General features: G+C 42.0%; 1 protein-coding gene across 1 annotated transcript in view; it reads left to right on the top strand.

The window, feature by feature from the left end:
• The window catches only part of LOC139463725 (outer dynein arm-docking complex subunit 4-like), a 220,632-nt gene that overhangs the window by 16,168 nt on the left and 185,825 nt on the right, over positions 1 to 18,639 (top strand). The window contains exon 3 of the mRNA XM_071244976.1: positions 9,868 to 10,021. Coding sequence (XP_071101077.1) covers positions 9,868 to 10,021 — 154 coding nt within the window. The remainder of the gene's footprint in view (positions 1 to 9,867; positions 10,022 to 18,639) is intronic.

Genomic DNA, 18,639 nt, shown 5'->3' with positions numbered 1-18,639 from the left:
CATTCTGGGAGTTGGAGAGAGTTAGTAGGGGCTATCTCTCTGAACCAAACCAGGCTGTCACTGGCCACCAGGGGGTGACCTACATTGACTCTCCATACTCGCCAGACTTGGCACCAAGTGATTTCCTCCTGTTTCCTAAACTGAAAGATGACCTCAAAGCTGCCATGAATAGGTATTTCAGGACGGCTTCAGAAAACTTCTGACTGGATTCGACCTTCCCTGCATCTCTTCTGTCTATGTTGATATTAACTCTACATTGATATCTACTCCAGAGACGACAGTGACCACACCAGCGTCTCCAGGATTCGGACCTTCATGCCTGAGTAGCTACATGATGCCACCAGCGCTCTTGGCACCTCTGGAATTCTAAGACCCTGCTGGCACAACCCTTGGCACCAACAACCCAGAGATCGGCTTTCCGACAAGCATACCACATGACGTCAGCAACCGTGCCAGCGCTCCTGAGCAGCTACACACCGTTGCTGGTGCCTCCGGGATTTGGACCTTCACGCCTGAGCAGCTATACTATGCCGCTGGCGCTCTTGGCTCTTCTGGGTTTCTAGGACCATTCCAATGCTGGCACCAGTGACCCACAGGTTGGTTGTCCCGCAAGCATACTGCCTGTCATCTACACGGCATCGCCAGCACCTCCAGGATTCGGACCCTTGCCTCTGAGCTTCTGAGCAGCTACAGGTTGCCCCCAGGACTCTCGGTGCCTCCGTGATTCTAGAATTTCCTTCCTGTGGCTTCTGGTAGACATGATCTGCACCAAAACGTTGAACAACTTCTCAACTGATTCAACATTTGCCAGAATCGTCATATGCGTCCAGGTACCCATCTTGGGATCGTTCACAACACAGGAACAGATGTCACAATTATCATGGTGATCAACTTGCCCCTACTTTGGCCACGTCACACATTCTACGTGTGTCACATTCTACATGTGACGTGTCAAGAACTCTCTGCCTGTAAACATCTCCAACCAGAAATAGGTCAACTGACCTAATGGGAGCGGCGCAGTGTATTTGCACAGATTGGTTGGCATGCTTACTTTTACGTAATACTGCAACCACTCGACTAGACACCTGTCGTTGAACATCAGTGTGACCAAATCACTAACTACAGTAGCCATCCGATGCCAACATTCACAGTAACAAGACAACACGCCTCATCATCAACTCGATACAAGAATGAGAGAGCTTATACGATGCCCAGGGGATGGAACCATCACCTTACTTCGTACAGTCAACTTCAGTCCAAGGAATTTTATGCATTCAACCAAAAAGACGTCTGAACTGAACAATGATTTATGCTTAACTGACCACAGGTACATAGTCATGACATCACTCCTGATGCTGGGGCATGTAGTAGCGCATACACATGGCGCTCACAATATGTAAAGAAACCTAACACAATATTTCTCCCCCTTGAAATGAAAATCTAACACCCCTCTGATGTACAAAAAAAGAGAACAATTACAACATTAAAACTTTTAACACTGACCCACTGAGTTACACAAAACAAATCCCTTGTTTAACATTCTAAGTTACTTAACCACACTTTTAGTTTTTTGATCTATGGCATTACAGATTTAGTCTGTCAGAAGCTTTTACTGACAGCTTGTTTTGTAACCATGGTAACTTCTGGGGGCGACACGCACACACCTGCCTCCCAACATTCAATGTTCCACCCGAATCATCACCATATGCATTAGTGTCTGTCTTGTCAGATGGTACAATTATTGCATCTGGCATCTTAGTCTCATGAGTCTCTTCTGACACCATCCCACTCTTGGTGGAAAGTTTGTCACCTTCAACAATGTCTGTTGCAATTCTACCTTGAAGTTGAGCAATATGGCGTCGAAAACTCCTGTCGCCAACATCAACTTCATAATGTCTCTCTCCTTTTTTTGTCAAAACTTGCCCGAGTATCCATTTGTCATGTGCACGATAATCACGCCCCCACACCTCCTGGTTTACTTGCAGTTGTCTAGTCTCAGCTGGATCACTCATTTGACCTGCCAACTTAGATGACATAGCAGACTGAATGTCTGGTTTCAGCACAGCTTTCGTACTTCCTTCACTGTAGCACTGGCTGTTGTAGAATTCATAACTACTATTTCTGGCCATTTCTTAGAATGTATCTACAATCAACAGAAACATGTGATCCATAAATGGCCCTGCAAAGTCAAGATGAATGTGGGTCCATGGACGTGACGGCGGAGCCAATGGGTGTACAGGGGCTAACTGTGGATTGTTGTGAGTGTTCTGGTATGTTGAACATGTCTTGGCAATTCCCTCTATTTCACCATCTATCCCAGGCCACCAAAAATAATTTCTTGCTAAAGATTTCATTTTCACAACTCCAAAATGGCCCGTGTGTAATTCTTGCAATACAGTCTCTCAGTTTAGAGGGAATTACTACTCTCATTCCCCACATTACACAGCCCATATGTACAGTGTTCAAACCTTCGACTGTGATATGCTTTCATCAGGTAAATCTTCCCCATGCTCTCTTGTCCATCCATTCACCACTGCTGTACACTTGAGACAGTAGAGGATCAGGTCTTGTTTCGTTTCTAACATCAGCAGTAGTAACTGGTAGTTGCTCAAACTGTCAGTTGTAAAACATCTCCACATCATCTAGTGATTCTTTCTGCTACCTGGTAAAATTGACAAGTGGAGGTTTTGATAACACATCAGCTTCTGCATGCTTCTATGATGCCTTATACTCAATCTCATAATCATATGCACTTAGGATGAGCACCCATCTCTGCATCCGAGCTGCCGCAAGTGTAGGCACCGGTCTTACAGCTCCAAACAAAACAGTCAGCGGGGGATGATCTGTGATTAATGTGAAATGTCTGCCATAAATGTACTGATGAAACCTTTTTACACCAAAAATAATCCCCAAAGCTTCCTTGTCTATTTGAGAATATCCACTCTCAGCCTTCTTCAGTGTGCTGGAAGCAAGTGCAATGGGCCTTTCCAAACAGTCCCTTGGAACATGTGATAGTACTGCTCCAACACCATACGACGAAGCATCACATGCAAGGCGTATGGGTAGTGAACAATCGTGATGACATACCACATCTGATCTGGCAATCATGCACTTGCTTTTCTTGAAAGCTTCTTCACACCCGGAAGACCACACCCACTTCTTATCTTCCCTCAGTAAGTCATTTAGTGGATGTAGTACCATAGATAAATACTCCAAAAAACGCCCATAATAGTTCACAGCACCCAAAAATGAACGCATTTGCGATATATTCTCTTGTCTTGGAGCGTCAGTTAAGGCCTGTACCTTATCTTTAGCCATGTGAAGTCCCTCACTATCTATCACATGGCCTAGAATAAATAGGGCTGGTGCAGAGGCAATGCCAAAAGCAAGACGGGTATACCTGAAAAGTCCCTTTGGTGTGTTAATTGTCAAATATTTCTGACCATCTGTATCAACTTCCATCTGTTGATATGCATGCGCTAAGTAGCAAACAAATCTTCTATTTTGTGCAATGGGTTCTTATTAACATTCAACACTGGGTTCACTGTAGACTTGAAGTCCCCACGAATTCTCACTGCGGTTCTTACAAATATTTAGTCATGTCAAGACTGATCATATATTCCATCTAATTAGCTCTCTGGCACTTAGAATTTGGAAGTAGAATCAATAATCTTTTGACCTTGTGGGTTGAGGCCTCCTCTCAGTACAATCACCCTTCTCATCTTCAAACCAAGAACTTCATAGAATTTTATAAACAACATATTAAGTTAACATTAAAATCTTTTTTCCAAAATACCCTGGTTATAGAAGAAATATTGTATGGTGTTCAAGATCTGCTCCGGAAATGAGTACTACAGCCATTTCAAATCTAAACATATTTTTCTCCCCAAAGGCATATAATGCGGAGGGATATAGTCAGCACCTCATTTGTCCATCTGTCCGTCCTTCCGTTCGTCCATCTGTAATAATTTTGTTTCCACAAAAGTAAAGTAAAAAAACGTTCAATATCTTTCAACATGACATGGCAGATATATCAAACTGATCCTGAATTGAAGCCTTTGAGTATTTGTGGACTTTTGGCATTATTAATTTTCTCAATTTTTTTGGACACAATTTGGACTTAGTCCCGAAAGGATGGGTGGATTTCGTCTCCAGTGTACTGTCATAGTGCGGAAACTTGCTTAATAATTCACATCAAATTATAAAAATAATATTTGAAATTTATTGGTGGATGGTTGCCAGTGTCAATGATATGTTGGTGCATGTCAGTCTTTCCTTAGTCTGCGAGACTCATTGAGAACATGTCTCTATTTTGTCCCAAAAATCTAAGTAGTCTGTGTCGTTGGTCTGGAGTCGGTTGTGTATTTGTCAAATCAAATCCTAATTCTCGTGCAATTTTGGCATAATGCATGGTGTCATTGTCTATCTTCTCATTGTCAGTGTAAACTGTATTAATCGATGGTTGGTCAGAGTCTATTTAAAATACAGAGTCTTTTACACCGAAGGAAACAACAGTGCAAATGTGTACATAATCAGTTGGATGAGTTCATGATATCGTTGAAATCCTTGAGCAACACATATACCAATGCAATGACGGTATGAAAGTAATCATCTAGCCAGTTTGATTTAGTGCCAGTTTGATTTAGTGCCAGTTTGAAAAGTAAACACATGATCTATGTAAAGTGCAATTTCACTACAAAGTATTTACCACTTTGCATGGATTCAATAAATATTTCACTGAAGGTTCTTTGAATGCAGGAGTCTGGCTTACAGGTGAGACTCAGTACCAATTAATAATAATGATAATTATTAATGTCATAAAAGGTACAAGTTCAACATCTCAGCAAACTAACTTTATCGCGCAACTCAAACAGTACTTGTGTGTACTTTCGCCCTTTTTGGTACAATGGATGCTCTTCCCGTATCTTTGACGGAGCTTGCCCATATATTGTGGGTATTATGCCCAAGAAAAATAATAATACTTAATTCCGACATCAAAACTCTGAAATTCTGAATACTGCTTTGCTGTTAATTACTCAATACTGACATACAAAATACATATGTTGTGGGGGTGGCTTACCCAAGAATATCCCTAATCTGAATTCAGAGTTGTAGACAACACATTTAATTTTGTAACTTGTAACAAATGACAAATGTTGTCATTTAGATTATTGAAATTACAAGTCTAGCTTTAAAGGGGCACTGATCTAACGCAATTCCACGGGACTGGTTGTTGCCTTTGTTATTGTTTTTTCCCAGTGAGTACCCGGATGTATAGAAGAAATCTAGGCTAGTTCGCGACCTCTGCTGCGCCATTAGTAAGCGCATTAGTCACTTTTGTGGGTAGTAATAAGGGCGTATGGTCACATTGATCAACTAAATGAAATACACTTTTCGAGATAATAAGGAAATGTAGGTATCTTTGTGGGTAGCATCTCTAATGGTGACGAAGTTTTGATAAGTCACTTGCTTGGTAATTTTGCAATTTTCGTTTACACTATTTTGACTTGCAACACAAAGTAAATATTTCACCTGAGCATTGCTTTTTTTATAGTCAAAAAAATATTTTTTTACTGTCAAAATGTGTAACAAAGTTATTAAACGTCTAAATATTCAGTTATTTTACAAAGTGACTGAAAAACATTTCCATCTGTATTATTATGATTGCGAATTCCAAACATATTGATGTTAATGTCATCACCAAGAGACTGAAAATGTTACGTTGAAAAGTACATTTTTATGGTGTTTGGCTTCTAATCCTACATAATAAACTGTTGTGATGTTTGTAGGCCCTATTGATCGTCTTAATCAATCTCGACAGATTTTTTAGTCAATATGACTGAAATATTTACACATTTTATAAATTGCCTGAGAGAATCACATTTTTGTCCACATTTCTGCAGCTGTTCAAAGAAACTTATTCGATGTCACGTGTCCCTGTAACAATCAAATATTTTAAAAGATATATATCCTTTCGGGATATTACAACCCGTGATCGTTTCTCAACTGATCACTTGGATTGTTTCAGGTGTTTCACATAGGTGTCAAGTCTCAAGGGTCAGCTGAGAAAGCCCACGTGACAACTATTTTCATAACGTCCACGGTTCCTGAAATCCATTGAGTGATAGATAACAATGATCAATCAATCAACGTATTATCAGTTAACCCTTTGAACAAAGTATGTTGTTTTTACATCGGCACTTCACGCCATGATATGAGTGTATTCCCTTTGTTTTAGTAAACCTAGACATGTAAACACTCACTTTTGACATATCCACTGTGCAAGATAACAGTGATTAATCAATCAACTATTTTCTGTTAATCCTTTGATGACTAGGAACGATCTGTTGATTTACAAAAAAAAGTAAATCAACTGATCATTCATCTCTTGCTGGGCTACCACGTGCATATTACATAACACACATTTCACCTCACTTCAAACCTGGATTTAGATTGAATAATTACCCCAGATGCCAAATGGGAACCTTTGTCAGGTAATCTAAGTGGTGCTACCACTAATTGTACATGTAATAAATTCATTAACTGAGCATCAAGTGAATGACGACAAATACACAAGTGTAGGGTTATACGAGAAAACGTGGATGACAACAAGGGAGTAGTAATCGTATTACCGACGCAATCCGAAATCCGAAAATGCTTTCACTGCATGGATACTTATTTTAGTATTAAACTATAACCATCTAGGGTATTTCCAAATGATGACATCCAATGAGCTCTGCTGTTCTTTTTGTCTGTTTGTTTAGGCTGAAGAAATTAATTAACATGCGCCCTTTGTCGAAATGTTTATAGATCACAGTAAACCAATCAGTGTTTATGCAAAAATGCATAAAACAAATATTGCCTCCAGCCTCCAAGTTTATTTAGCTGTCCTTGCAGACGGTAGCCCAGTCTCTGGTCACGCTCAGTTGCGTTGCGTATCATCCGGGTACTCACGGGGAAAAAAACAATAACAAAGGCAACAACCAGTCCGGGGAATTGCGTTAGATCCGTGCCCCTTTAAGGTGTTACTCGATAACCCTACAGCTTATGTTTGTCTGGGCCCTAGCTGTATCTAAATGTCTGGCGTGGCCTAGAGACATTTCAAAGATTCCCTGCACAATAACTTCAAAGATATAGCTTGACTAAAGATGCAAATTGGAGTGTATTGCACATATACAAAAAATGAATTTTGGAAAGACACATTTTGGCATTAATATACTGGCTTTGATCAAACATACCTGGTTGCACTTATAAACAGTCACACATGTATCCTGGATTGAGTCCATGCAAGTACACACAAATTAGTAAGTCCCAATGAGATATCTTGTACACAGTGTCCATTTTGTAGGTGCCTGTGAGGCAGTTTCCATATTGTGCAGGGTCTGCATGACGATGGCTGTGGTCGGATCTCTTTGGGATAGGCGTGTATACTTCTTTTCTTTGGTCCTGTACTGGAACGAAATCTTGAAGGGGAAGTCTTAGCAGTGTTGCTAAGATATTCGACCAGGGAAGGTTGGCATCGGAGAGATTCTTGGGCTTGAGTTGATAATTGTTCTTGAGGATGGTAGGCATATAGAGAGGTAAATGGATCAGGAGTAAGCTCAAGAGTTACTCCAGCCAGATTCTAACACCAGATTCTAACACCTAACAACCATTGAAACAATGCATGAAAATGTCTTACCTTAAAATAGAATGGAAGAATTGAAACTAAATGATCACATTAGAGTTGCTTGCATTCCAAGATTTATTCGGGTACAGTGTGACTAACTGCACCTACTTATATAGTGGAGGGATGCATAGCAATCTCTGATTGGTTAGGTTTTGAAGACATTATTTTAATTTATTGTCACCATTAGTTACTTTGTTATTTCATGTGTTGTTTCGGGTTGATACAATATTCCCATAGGTCACCTAACTAATGTCTACCTATAGTGGATAAAGGTAAACAAACAACAAAGGCTGGCGTTTAGTTCAGCCAGCAGCATTTTAGACTGACCGCCGACTTGTCAAGGGGATTACCATTATTGGTCAGCGTGTCAATCTGGAATTGATACGCAGCCGGGGACTGTAATGAGAACAGGCATCTATTGTCTAAATCATGTCTTGCGACATGGTTTTTCAACCTAAGTGAGTGACTACCATTTATGTGAGATGTCTGATGTTTGACTGTAAAGATATGGTAGTGTATTTTATATGTATTTAATAACTTTTGAATATTATTTTTATATTTTCATATGAATTATTAAGCAAGTTTCCCCACTATGACAGTACAACTAAAAAAACCGTTTAATATCTTTCAACAAAACTTGGCAGATATATATATCAAACAGATCCTGAAGTGGTGCCTTTTGCTGTTTGCCGATTTTGGCATTTTTATTTTTTTCAATTTCCATGGTAACAATTTGATCTTATAGTCTCAAAAGGGTGGGGTAGGTGTTGTTTCCGGAACATAACTTGAAACCTATGGAAGCCTTTTCATCCAAATCTGGTACATGTATTAACCAAAGGCTGAAGTGATGCGTTTCGATATTTAGAATTTGATTTTTCCCTGTTTGATTTTGACTCTGTCCATAGTGGTGGGTACCTGACATAGAAATACAAAGTTGGGAATACCAATTCCTTGGTATTGTTTTGAAAGCCAAATAACTACCCTTGTATACAGACAGACAGATTAGAAATAGAAATTCTCTGATCAAGTTGGATGATTTGTTCTTTCGAATTTGAGGGGTCCCGGGGGATTTGTCATCTCCTGATGACGCTTGTTAAATAATCCCAAAGTATCAAAAGGAACCAGTTCACCGCTAGACCTATCAATGTACCAAGTTTGGTGAAGAAATATTGTATGGGTTTCAAGATCTGCTCCAGAAACGACCTCTTGCACAGATAGATGTACTGTATCCATCTTAATACAATGCGCAAAGTGTGTTGCGGGGGCAAAAATCTTTTTTGCCCCTGCAATACACTTTGCAGGCTGCATTAAAATGGATACCATACATCTGTCTGTGCAAGATGTCGTTTCTGGAGCAGATCTTGACGTCTGGTTTTATGAGTAAAAACAAATCTACTTTTTATCTGATTTAATGTGTAATTTCATATTTTGTTTTTACTCATGTTTGAAGGCATACTGAAACTTTCCCCGCCAATAAATATTTGCAAATCTTGTTATGCCTTAAGCACACACTTCACCCCAATTAATACAGAAACAGTACAAGTGACATAAAATTGTGCATGTTCAGAGGCCATTACTTGATAATAGATATCAAATTCCTCAACTGAAACAAGTGCAAGCACTAGAACATCATGTAACCTTCATTGTTTAGTGAATGTTTAAATGATTATGTACAGGAAATATTTTTTTTAAAGTGGTCGCAAATTTGGAAATAGCAGCATTTATTCTGAAACATGCACACAGATTTTCTGCATCCCTGTGGATGCACTCCTTTTTAAGTTTTCATGCATTTGAGATGCAGGATTTCGTGTTCGGTAAATCCCTGTGTACATCTGATACAAGTTAGGCCTAAAACTTATGTAATCCAATGCGCCGTTTGCAAAAGATAAAAGTATCCCAATAAAAATCCCAATCTAGATGATATTAGATAAGTCTCTTATTTGTTTATACACTGAGGACACAACCAGGAGAAAGTTGAATACTTGCATGGGTTTAGGTAAACAAAATTTTTAGAAAACATTCTGAGAATATCTTGACTTTCCGTGAAATGTTGCTTATGCTCCCAGTCACTTGTTTGCCTGGTCCAGACTCAATTATTTACAGGCTGCCATGATATAGCTTGAACATGTCTGACTGTGGTGCTAAACAATTTTCATTCATTTACACCTGTAGATTTCAATCTGTTTCTTTTCTTACAGGCATTGTGCATGAAAGCAGAAGCGCTGTATCAGAAAGGAGATTTCGAGACGGCTCTTGTTTTTTATCACCGTGGGAACAAGTTGAGACCAGAACTTCAGGAATTTCGCCTTGGCATCCAAAAGTCTCAAGAAGCTATTAACAACAGTATAGGCAGTAGGTACCGGGTTTGAATCATTTAAAAAAATTGTTTGAGTTGAAGTAGCTGCACAAAGAAAAAATACCTTTTGTCCTTCACAACACAGAACAGCAGAATAGTTTGTAATAAAGAAAGTTCTGCAATAAATGTTTACTTCACATTAGATACTTGATTGACTCCAAACTCAAATCAAAGATTGTATATATAGCTTATATTTTTTTACTAATCCTGCATTACTTATTAATGCATATTACTGCTTGTTCTTGACAGAGAAAAGAGCTGTGTGAAGGTCTTTGCTTGAAGAAGTTGTTCCAACTAGCTGAGAGACCAACCCTATCATGCAGCTCCCATGTTACCGAAGGAATTGACGTCACGGATCCTCACATTACTCTTGTCACTTGTTGAGAGAAGACCTGTTTTTGATCTGCAGCATAAACCTGTTCAAACCCTTACGTGTTTTGCTTTTTGAGTTAATGTTCATTGTGCTTGTGTTGTGCATACGGTTTGCATCTTGTGAAACATGGTATGTTTTAACATGTGTATAACTTTTGTACACCTGCTGGTGTTTTCTTAAAAATGAAAACAATGGTAAACCCAGGTGTCTTGTTGTTTCAAGTAGCCATCTTGAATATTTTATGTGGACATTTATTTCACTGGCTTGCGTTCTTTATTCTTCTTGCTTTGTACCCCACCATTGGCATACCCTCGCAAGTATTTTGTCTTCGTTTTGTATGTTGTGGTACGTTTGTCGTAATAATTGTTTTATAAACCCATGCAGTCCCCAAGAAGGACTCAAACACAGGATGATCCACAACCTCGCCGCTTTCAACAAACGCTACCTGGCGCATCCACCTTATTTCAGGATGACCACGCTCAGGCTGCTGTGATCCCGGATCGAGGCACAGGATGTATTCATCAGCCTGGATATCGAGGACGCCTATTGACATGTCCCTATACATCCCGACAACCGGGTCCATTACCAATGGGCGGTTCCCCCATTTGGTTTTTCTTCAGCACCATGGCTACTCACAAGGCTGATAGCCTCGTACCTCCATCTCCAGGACATTCAGTTCGAGGCATACATAGACGACTGTCTCCTGAATCATTGGGACACTGTCACTCTACTTCGAGAAAAGGGACTTCACCCTTTGGCTCCTGTACGGACTTCGATCTCTTCTCTGTACCCAGAGACCGGTGGGAGTGCATGCAGGCGCACCTGACTCCAGCTCTCCACTTACCACGCACGTTGCGCCAATGGCAAGTCCTCCTGGGGTTCCTAACCTCAGCGCAGGACCTACAGAGGAAGGCTCAAACGGTGCCCAGTTCAGATGTTCCTGGCTCCCTACTTCAGGCACCAGGACCCCTCAGTATCCATTGTCCTCCCGGATCATCTCAAGCAGCATCTCCGGTGGTGGACGGTGGAATCGAATGTCTTAGGCGGCGTCTCCTTGACAGGACTTACAACCTCTCTGCGCCTATTTGTAGACGCGCCCCTGCAGTGATGGGTTGCACACCTGGAGGGACAGGTCACCTCGGGGCTGTGGTCCACCGATCAGCGCCTATGGCACATCAGCAACCTCAAACTGGAGGCGCTTATCTTGGCCATCGCTCACTGGAAGCAGGCCTTCAGACACGCCCAGCTCTCCATCTCGATGGACAACATAACCGTCGTATGGTGCCTACGGAACCAAGGAACGACTCATTCGACCTCACTCCTTCAACAGACGTTCCGATTGTTTCACCTGGTGGATCATCTGGGGATTCAGTTCAAGTTTCAACACATTCAGGGCTGCTGAAACATCCTAGCAGATGCTCTATTTGGCAAGGCAAAGTCGCTCCCGCAGAGCGGAAGCTTCACCCAGACGCCTTCGCTCTTGTTTGTTGAGACCACGGTCTCCCCAACATGGCCCTATTACCACCAGCCAGAACTACCAGATTCCGACCTACATATCACCGGTCCTAGATCCCCTGGATTGGGCAGTCGATGCTTTCTACATCCCCTGGGAAGGACTAAGAGTGTACGCTTTTCCACCACCTGTACACCATTCCCAAGGTCATCCAAAAGATCAGATCGACACGGAAGCTTGATCTGACTTTGGTCACGCCCTGGTGGCCGGCGAGGGCTTGGTTCGTCGACCTCAGAGAGCTATCCGACGCCAACCCACTGCCACTCCCAGATTGGCCAAACCTGCTGATCCATCCTCACAGCAGACAGCCACACCCAGGACCAGACAAGTTATATCTTCACGTCTGGTCCATTTACAGAGACCACTGAACGCCAAAGGCTACTCGGCCAGATTGGCTAGAGCCATCACGATGGCGCATCACCCGACTACCAGGAGCCTCTATGATGACAAGTGGCAATCCTTCAAGAGCTTTTGCAGGGTCAAACACGAGGGCCCCACAACTGCATCACCTCAATTCCTGGCCGAGTTCATGCTCTATCTTTGCCACAAGGGTAAGCGTAAGCTTGTGGCACTTAACTCTGGCCTGGCAGTTCTGGAAGATCTACAATCTGATGAAAAAGACGGTCTTCCGACTGGCTCGACAACAGCAGCCCGTGTCAGTGAGCTACACGCCTTGGACGTCACGTGGTGCATCTGGGCCTGTGCTGGAACTACATTGCAAAGAATCAGCTCCCAGGACAGCGGAAGATGAACAAGAGCTCCGTCTATGTGCACCGTTGCTACATCAGATAATCCAAAGATCGCCGTAGACAACGACGATGCCTGTTCATACCATTATCTCGAGCGAGCGTAAGTCAGCCGCAACACGATCGCCCCTTCGCTATGAGCCATCATTCTCCAGGCCTACAAGGCCGCAGGATTGGACCCTCCACGCTCCAACAACCTGCTTGAAATCCAGGCGGTTGCCTCCACCATGGCACTACACAGCAACTGCTCTCTACGTGCCATCATAGAGGGGTGTTTCTGGTGATCTAACACAGTCATCGCTAGTCACTACCTGCGAGACGTCGCATTGGAGGATGTGCAAGGCACGCACAGCTTTGGTCTGTTAGTAGTGGTCCAACAGGTCATCACTACTAAACATCACTGACTTCGCCTCCAGTCCAGAGCCGGCCTTTCGACCTCCCCTGGCCTTGGTACTCCAGTCTAGGGCCTTAACTTATCATTGCGTAGTACCAGGACACAACGCATACCCTTCCATGTAATGGTCATTGATGCCAACCACAAGACGGGCTGATCGAAAAGGAGGTTCCCATACATGGAGTGGTCACCTGAAGCTGACCACACAGCCGAGGACAGGCTGAGGGAAATGGAGGTTCCCAAACATGGAGTGGTCACCTGAAGCCGACCACACAGCCAAGGATTGGCTAGTGTACTGTGAAAAATCTGGCTAGGGAACAGAGTCTGGGAAAACAGATGCATTTAGAAGTAATGCAGGATAAGTAAAAAATCTAGTAAAATCCCAGATATTTTTTATGTTTGTATACTTATCCTGCATTACTGTGTCTAAAGAGACACACCCATCGCAGAGCTACCTCCCCACGATGCCTTCTGGTGTTCCGGACTCCAGAGTAATGTGAGGATCCGTGACGTCACTTCCTTTGGTCACGTAAGAGCTGTACGAGTGACCGGGTTGGCCTCTCAGCTATTTGGAACAACTTCTTCAAGCAAAGATCTTCACACAGCTCTTTTCTGTCGAGAACAAGCAGCAATATTAAGGAGTAATGCAGGATAAGTATACAAATATAAAGAAATATCTAGGATTTTACCAGGTTTTACTTTTTTAACACTCATGTCATCATGTAATATGTGTGTTAGTTTTGGTGAGTGCATGTTTTTGTAAAAAAAACAGTATATTTTAACTTATCCTGACTCAAACTGATTGCTTAGTAGTGGAAACTTCATGAACTGTGTTCTTAGAGAACAGTAAAAAAGCCCACCTGAACACACCCCTGGATGGCACATGCACACTAGAAACACATGATCAGTATACTTGTCATTCTCTCATTTTCGCAGCAACTGAGTGGTTGTGGAAAATGTCCTGAGCTTTGTAATCTGAGCCATCCTATTAAAATTAAGCCTTTTTCATAATTGTTTTGACATGGATTACAATCTTCTATCCTTTATTCGTCTTATGATACGATTATTCAGATTTCAAGCAGTAATGTGCAGATATGTGACATCGTCTTTTCCGTGGTCACGCGAGTGCTGTGTGATGGGTCTCCATTACAACAGGTTGGAACAACTTTTTCAGCTGGACCTCACACAGCATCGTTTTTTGCAGTATATCATATGCATTAAGGAGTACTGCACGATAAGTATAAAATGTAAAAAATATTTAGATTTTACTAAGTAGTTTCTGTGCCCCTTTTTCACACTACCTGTTTGAAGTACAGAGGAAGAAGATGGACATAAGAGGAGGGAATTATCTTCATCAGAGAAGACTTCAATGAAGAAGAAAAAGTTTGACACTACACCTACATTTTCTTCAGCAGAAGAGAAGGGAGTCTGACTTCAGAGATGAAGTTCTATTAGATCTTCCTCACCCGCAACTTCTACCCGTCATCCTTTAGTTTCTTTCCTGGGCAGCAGCAGTGTTCACACCCTTTTCAAGGTCTCAACTAACTGAATAAGGAGTCTACTGCTGTATCTTCTGACCCTAAGAAGAATCTGCTATCACCCTCATCAAAGGTGTCCTATCTGAGAACGTTAAGCTAATGGGATCACCACCACAAAGCCAGTGGCTATATCATTGTTGAAGGGGTGTACAAGGTTGTCTTTGAAGATGCAGAAGAAGGATAGCTGCTCGCAGCTGACTACCTCCACGCACCTGAACACCTCCATGCACCACTATCAGATCAGACCGCCTCCGTGGTCTAGTGGTAGAGCATCTGCCTGGGGATCGGAAGAACCCGAGTTCGATCCCCAGCCGCATCTCACCAATAGACGTTAAAAGGTGGTACTTGTTTTTACCCTGTCTGGCGCTTGGCTAAAACAAGGACTGGTCGGCTTGGAATCAGTATACTGTGTCTGAGTGGGGTATTCATGTTAAACTGTGGCATGGTATCTCAGTGGGCTAGCACTATAAATTGGCATCAGTCTGGTATAGTACAAACACACACACACGCATGCACGTAGCCTAGCCACAGCCCTGAATCAGTCCTCCATGCAGCTTCAGACCTTCATGCAAGTATTGGGTTCACGCTGCAACATGCACTAAGTTGCAGATGGTCAGACAGAAGCCAACCTTTGTGCAACCACAGATGTTCAAGCAGCAACAACATGCATGCAGCCTCAAGGGTTCACGCAGCCTCCTACATTCACACAGCCTACAACTACTACCTCAGACTTAGTAGCCAGCGAAAACTCAGCAAGATTTACTTGCTATGCAGCAGCATAGACGATGTCTAAGGACTCAACACAGCATTCCCCGTCAACGTCATTCCCTGAGATGTCGCAGGCTTCACGGTGTTCTTCAACAGCTCTGAAATCTAATGCCTCATTCCTTTTACAGGAAGAAGATGTGTTCGAGTCTACCTTTTGAAGAGAAGTCACCCCGATTGGAAGATCATCCTTCCATCTATGAGGATTATGAACAACTAGACTGGATTGCCGATAGACTCCCCATCTCTTCACCATCCAGAGACTCTTCCCTCTCTCTCATACTCACTATATCAAAGGTGATGACGCCAACATTTTGATTATTTCACCTATCAAACCTGTCTCACAAGTAGCAAAAATTCTTGGTACCTCCTTCGCCAAGGCCACCAGATGTCAGGGACTTCCAACACCAAGGTTTAAACCCCAGAAATTCTATCTCCACTGCTCTGGAAGTAGACAAGGACAACACTCTTATGTCAGACACTATGAGTAGGTCTTACAGAGAGGCAGAATAGGTGAGTGGGTTGGGTAATTCCAGGATTAGATCTTATTGTTCATGTCTTGTGGGTGGATGGTTTTGAGATCAAATATCCATTTGAGTTCAATGGACCGGCGCCTGGCCGTGCTCTGAGCTGACTCAGGGTCTGTTTTGAGCTGTTGTATGATTTAATAGTGTAGGTCTCTGGTTCAGTGTCCTACGGAATTAAAGTGTTTGGCGACAGGTTTGTCCCTTTGGTGGTTTATATCAGCAAAGTGTTCTTTGAGTCTGATACAGAAGTGTCGTTTGGTCTCACCTACATATTGTTTGCCACATTTGGTGCAGTTAAGCAGGTAGATTATGTTTCTGCTTTTGCAAGTGAAATGCGGAAGGCATTTGTATTTTTTTCCTGTTGTGTGGCTATTGAAGGTGTTGACCGATTTCATATTTGTGCAGATTTTGCAAACCTGTTTGTGACAGCTATCATCTAAATTGGTCACCGTTCGGCCACTGATTTGTGGTTTGAGTGGCGGATAGGTGATTGCCACTCTCATGAGGATGTCTCTGAGAGTGCGGTTTTTCCTGTATGCCGTGATGTGTGGGACTCGGAAGGTGTCTTTGCACGTATCTGATCCTAGGAGTAGGTGCCAGGATTTTTTGATCATGGAGCTGACCTTGAGTGCAGTGGGGTTGTAATCTGTGATAAAGATCACTGGTTTAGTGTCTTTGGAGGGTGTCTGTTTTAGTGTTAAGAGGGATGTTCTCTCTTTAGCGTTGGCTTTTGTTTCATTGTCCAAGAGAATTTTCTTGGGATAACCTCTGTTGAGGTAATACTTTACTAGATTGTTGCTGTGGAACTCGTATTGTGATTGCGAGCTGCAGATCTTTTTGAGTCAGAGGAATTGACAGTACGGTCCTTTGACTTTAATGTGTCGTGGATGGCAGGAGGTGTATAGCAGATAAGAGTGTGTATCTGTGGGTTTGCAATATAGGTCAAAATCCAGTTGATTGGTTTCTTGGTTGAATATGACCCATGTGTCTAGGAAAGCTACTTTTTCTCTAGAAAATTCGGCAGAAATTTAATTGTGGGATGTGATTGGTTCATTTCTTTGATGAAAGATTCTAACCTTGTGTAGCCCAGAGTCCAAATGAGGAAAATATCGTTTATAAATCTGACATATAGGTTGGGGCTATCGGTGTTTTTCTTCTAGTTCTCCCATGAAAATGTTTGCGTATGATGGAGCTAGTTTGGTACCCATAGCTGTTCCTCCGGTTTGAACAAAATGTTCATTGTTGAAAACAAAATTGTTTTTGTATAGAACAAGTCTAAGTGAAGAGAGTAAGCTAGTGGGGCTGATGAACCAGTCAGGTTTGAAACGTCTAATGGCCTGAGCTACTGCACGGTGGCCTTCCGTGTTGGGTATATTGGTGTAGAGCAGGGGTCCGGAAACCGTCATATGCGCCGGACATGTCCGATTGGGAATCTCAAATGTCCGGTTTAAAATATTGCTTACCAGACATTTAAATTTTTCTGTCCGGACATTTTAAAAAGTATTGTCCGGACATTCTTAAATTTTGACCGGACATGATCAACAGTTAGGACTGAGCAGTTTCTGTCTGCAGTTGTAACACAATGAAGATTATCTACACTGACAAGCTTTGTTTGTTTTGATTGCTGTAAATACATCGTACCGACAATGATGGTCCAATCGGTCAATCACTGTAATAGGCAATAAACTGAGTTGACACTGATTAATCGAGGATTAATTACTGAGAACATCTTGTTAATTTGAGTAAAATGTGTTTACAACTGTACATAAATACCTTGCATCATCGATGTACCTCATTATCCTCACAATGCTACGATACGTAACCTCAGACAAGAAGCGAAAGCGTGACGACAGCCAGTCGACCGATGCAGATCAGTCGAGCGGATCTGCCAAACCCTCAAAATCTGAATGATCATTTTGTAAGTCGTGGCTAACGACTTTCACTTGGTTGACATACAATGAGGATTTGCAGATTTTATTGTTTTCAGTAGCTAGTCGTATATTGAATCTTGATTGACCGCCATTTTGCTTTCTGTGACGATCGATATCAAATTTTTTTATGGTCAATAATTAAGTACAGATGAAAAAGTATTCAAATAACTATTGCTATCAACGATAGTTTAGGATTTATGATTATATTATCTGTCTTGTTTTTAAATAATCTTTAGTTTAAAAAAAATAATTCCCGTGAGGTCACGTGATAACCAAATATGGGATAATAGTCTCGATCCAAATGTTACAAAGCGTACACTTGAGCAGACTCATGAATATTAATTAGACCGTTCACAACGTTAACAGATCGTTATTATAACAGAAACAAACGTATGTTTTCCATATATATCTAAAATGATATTATTTGTTATTAATTGTCCGGTGAATTGAAACAATTCATAATTCATCATATTATGAATACATAACGACTTGTAATTTGTGTGTAAAAAGTCGTACTAAAATATGCTGTTTGAAGGGGGCGTGGCATAAATGTAAATGTCCGATTGGGATTTTAAATTTTCCGGACCCCTGGTGTAGAGGGATGTGACGTCCATAGTGACCAAAATGATGTCACTATTGGGTGGTGGATGGGTGGCGCCATCTAACATATAGCGCGCATAATACCAACGGCAAGCCACCATACGGCCCGACCACAAGCGCGCGACACAGTCCTCGGATTCCTGTAGAGACACACCACAGGAATCACCGCCGTACAGCCCGGCGCTGATACTCCCCCCACCATTCACAAAGTGGACGGAGTATCTAAA

Source organism: Haliotis cracherodii, unplaced genomic scaffold (genome assembly GCF_022045235.1).
Source record: "Haliotis cracherodii isolate W230 unplaced genomic scaffold, xgHalCrac1.p SCAF_16, whole genome shotgun sequence".
In the NCBI taxonomy this organism is placed as follows: domain Eukaryota; kingdom Metazoa; phylum Mollusca; class Gastropoda; order Lepetellida; family Haliotidae; genus Haliotis; species Haliotis cracherodii.
Note: the sequence above shows the minus strand (reverse complement) of the source record. Positions and strands in the feature narration are given on the sequence as shown.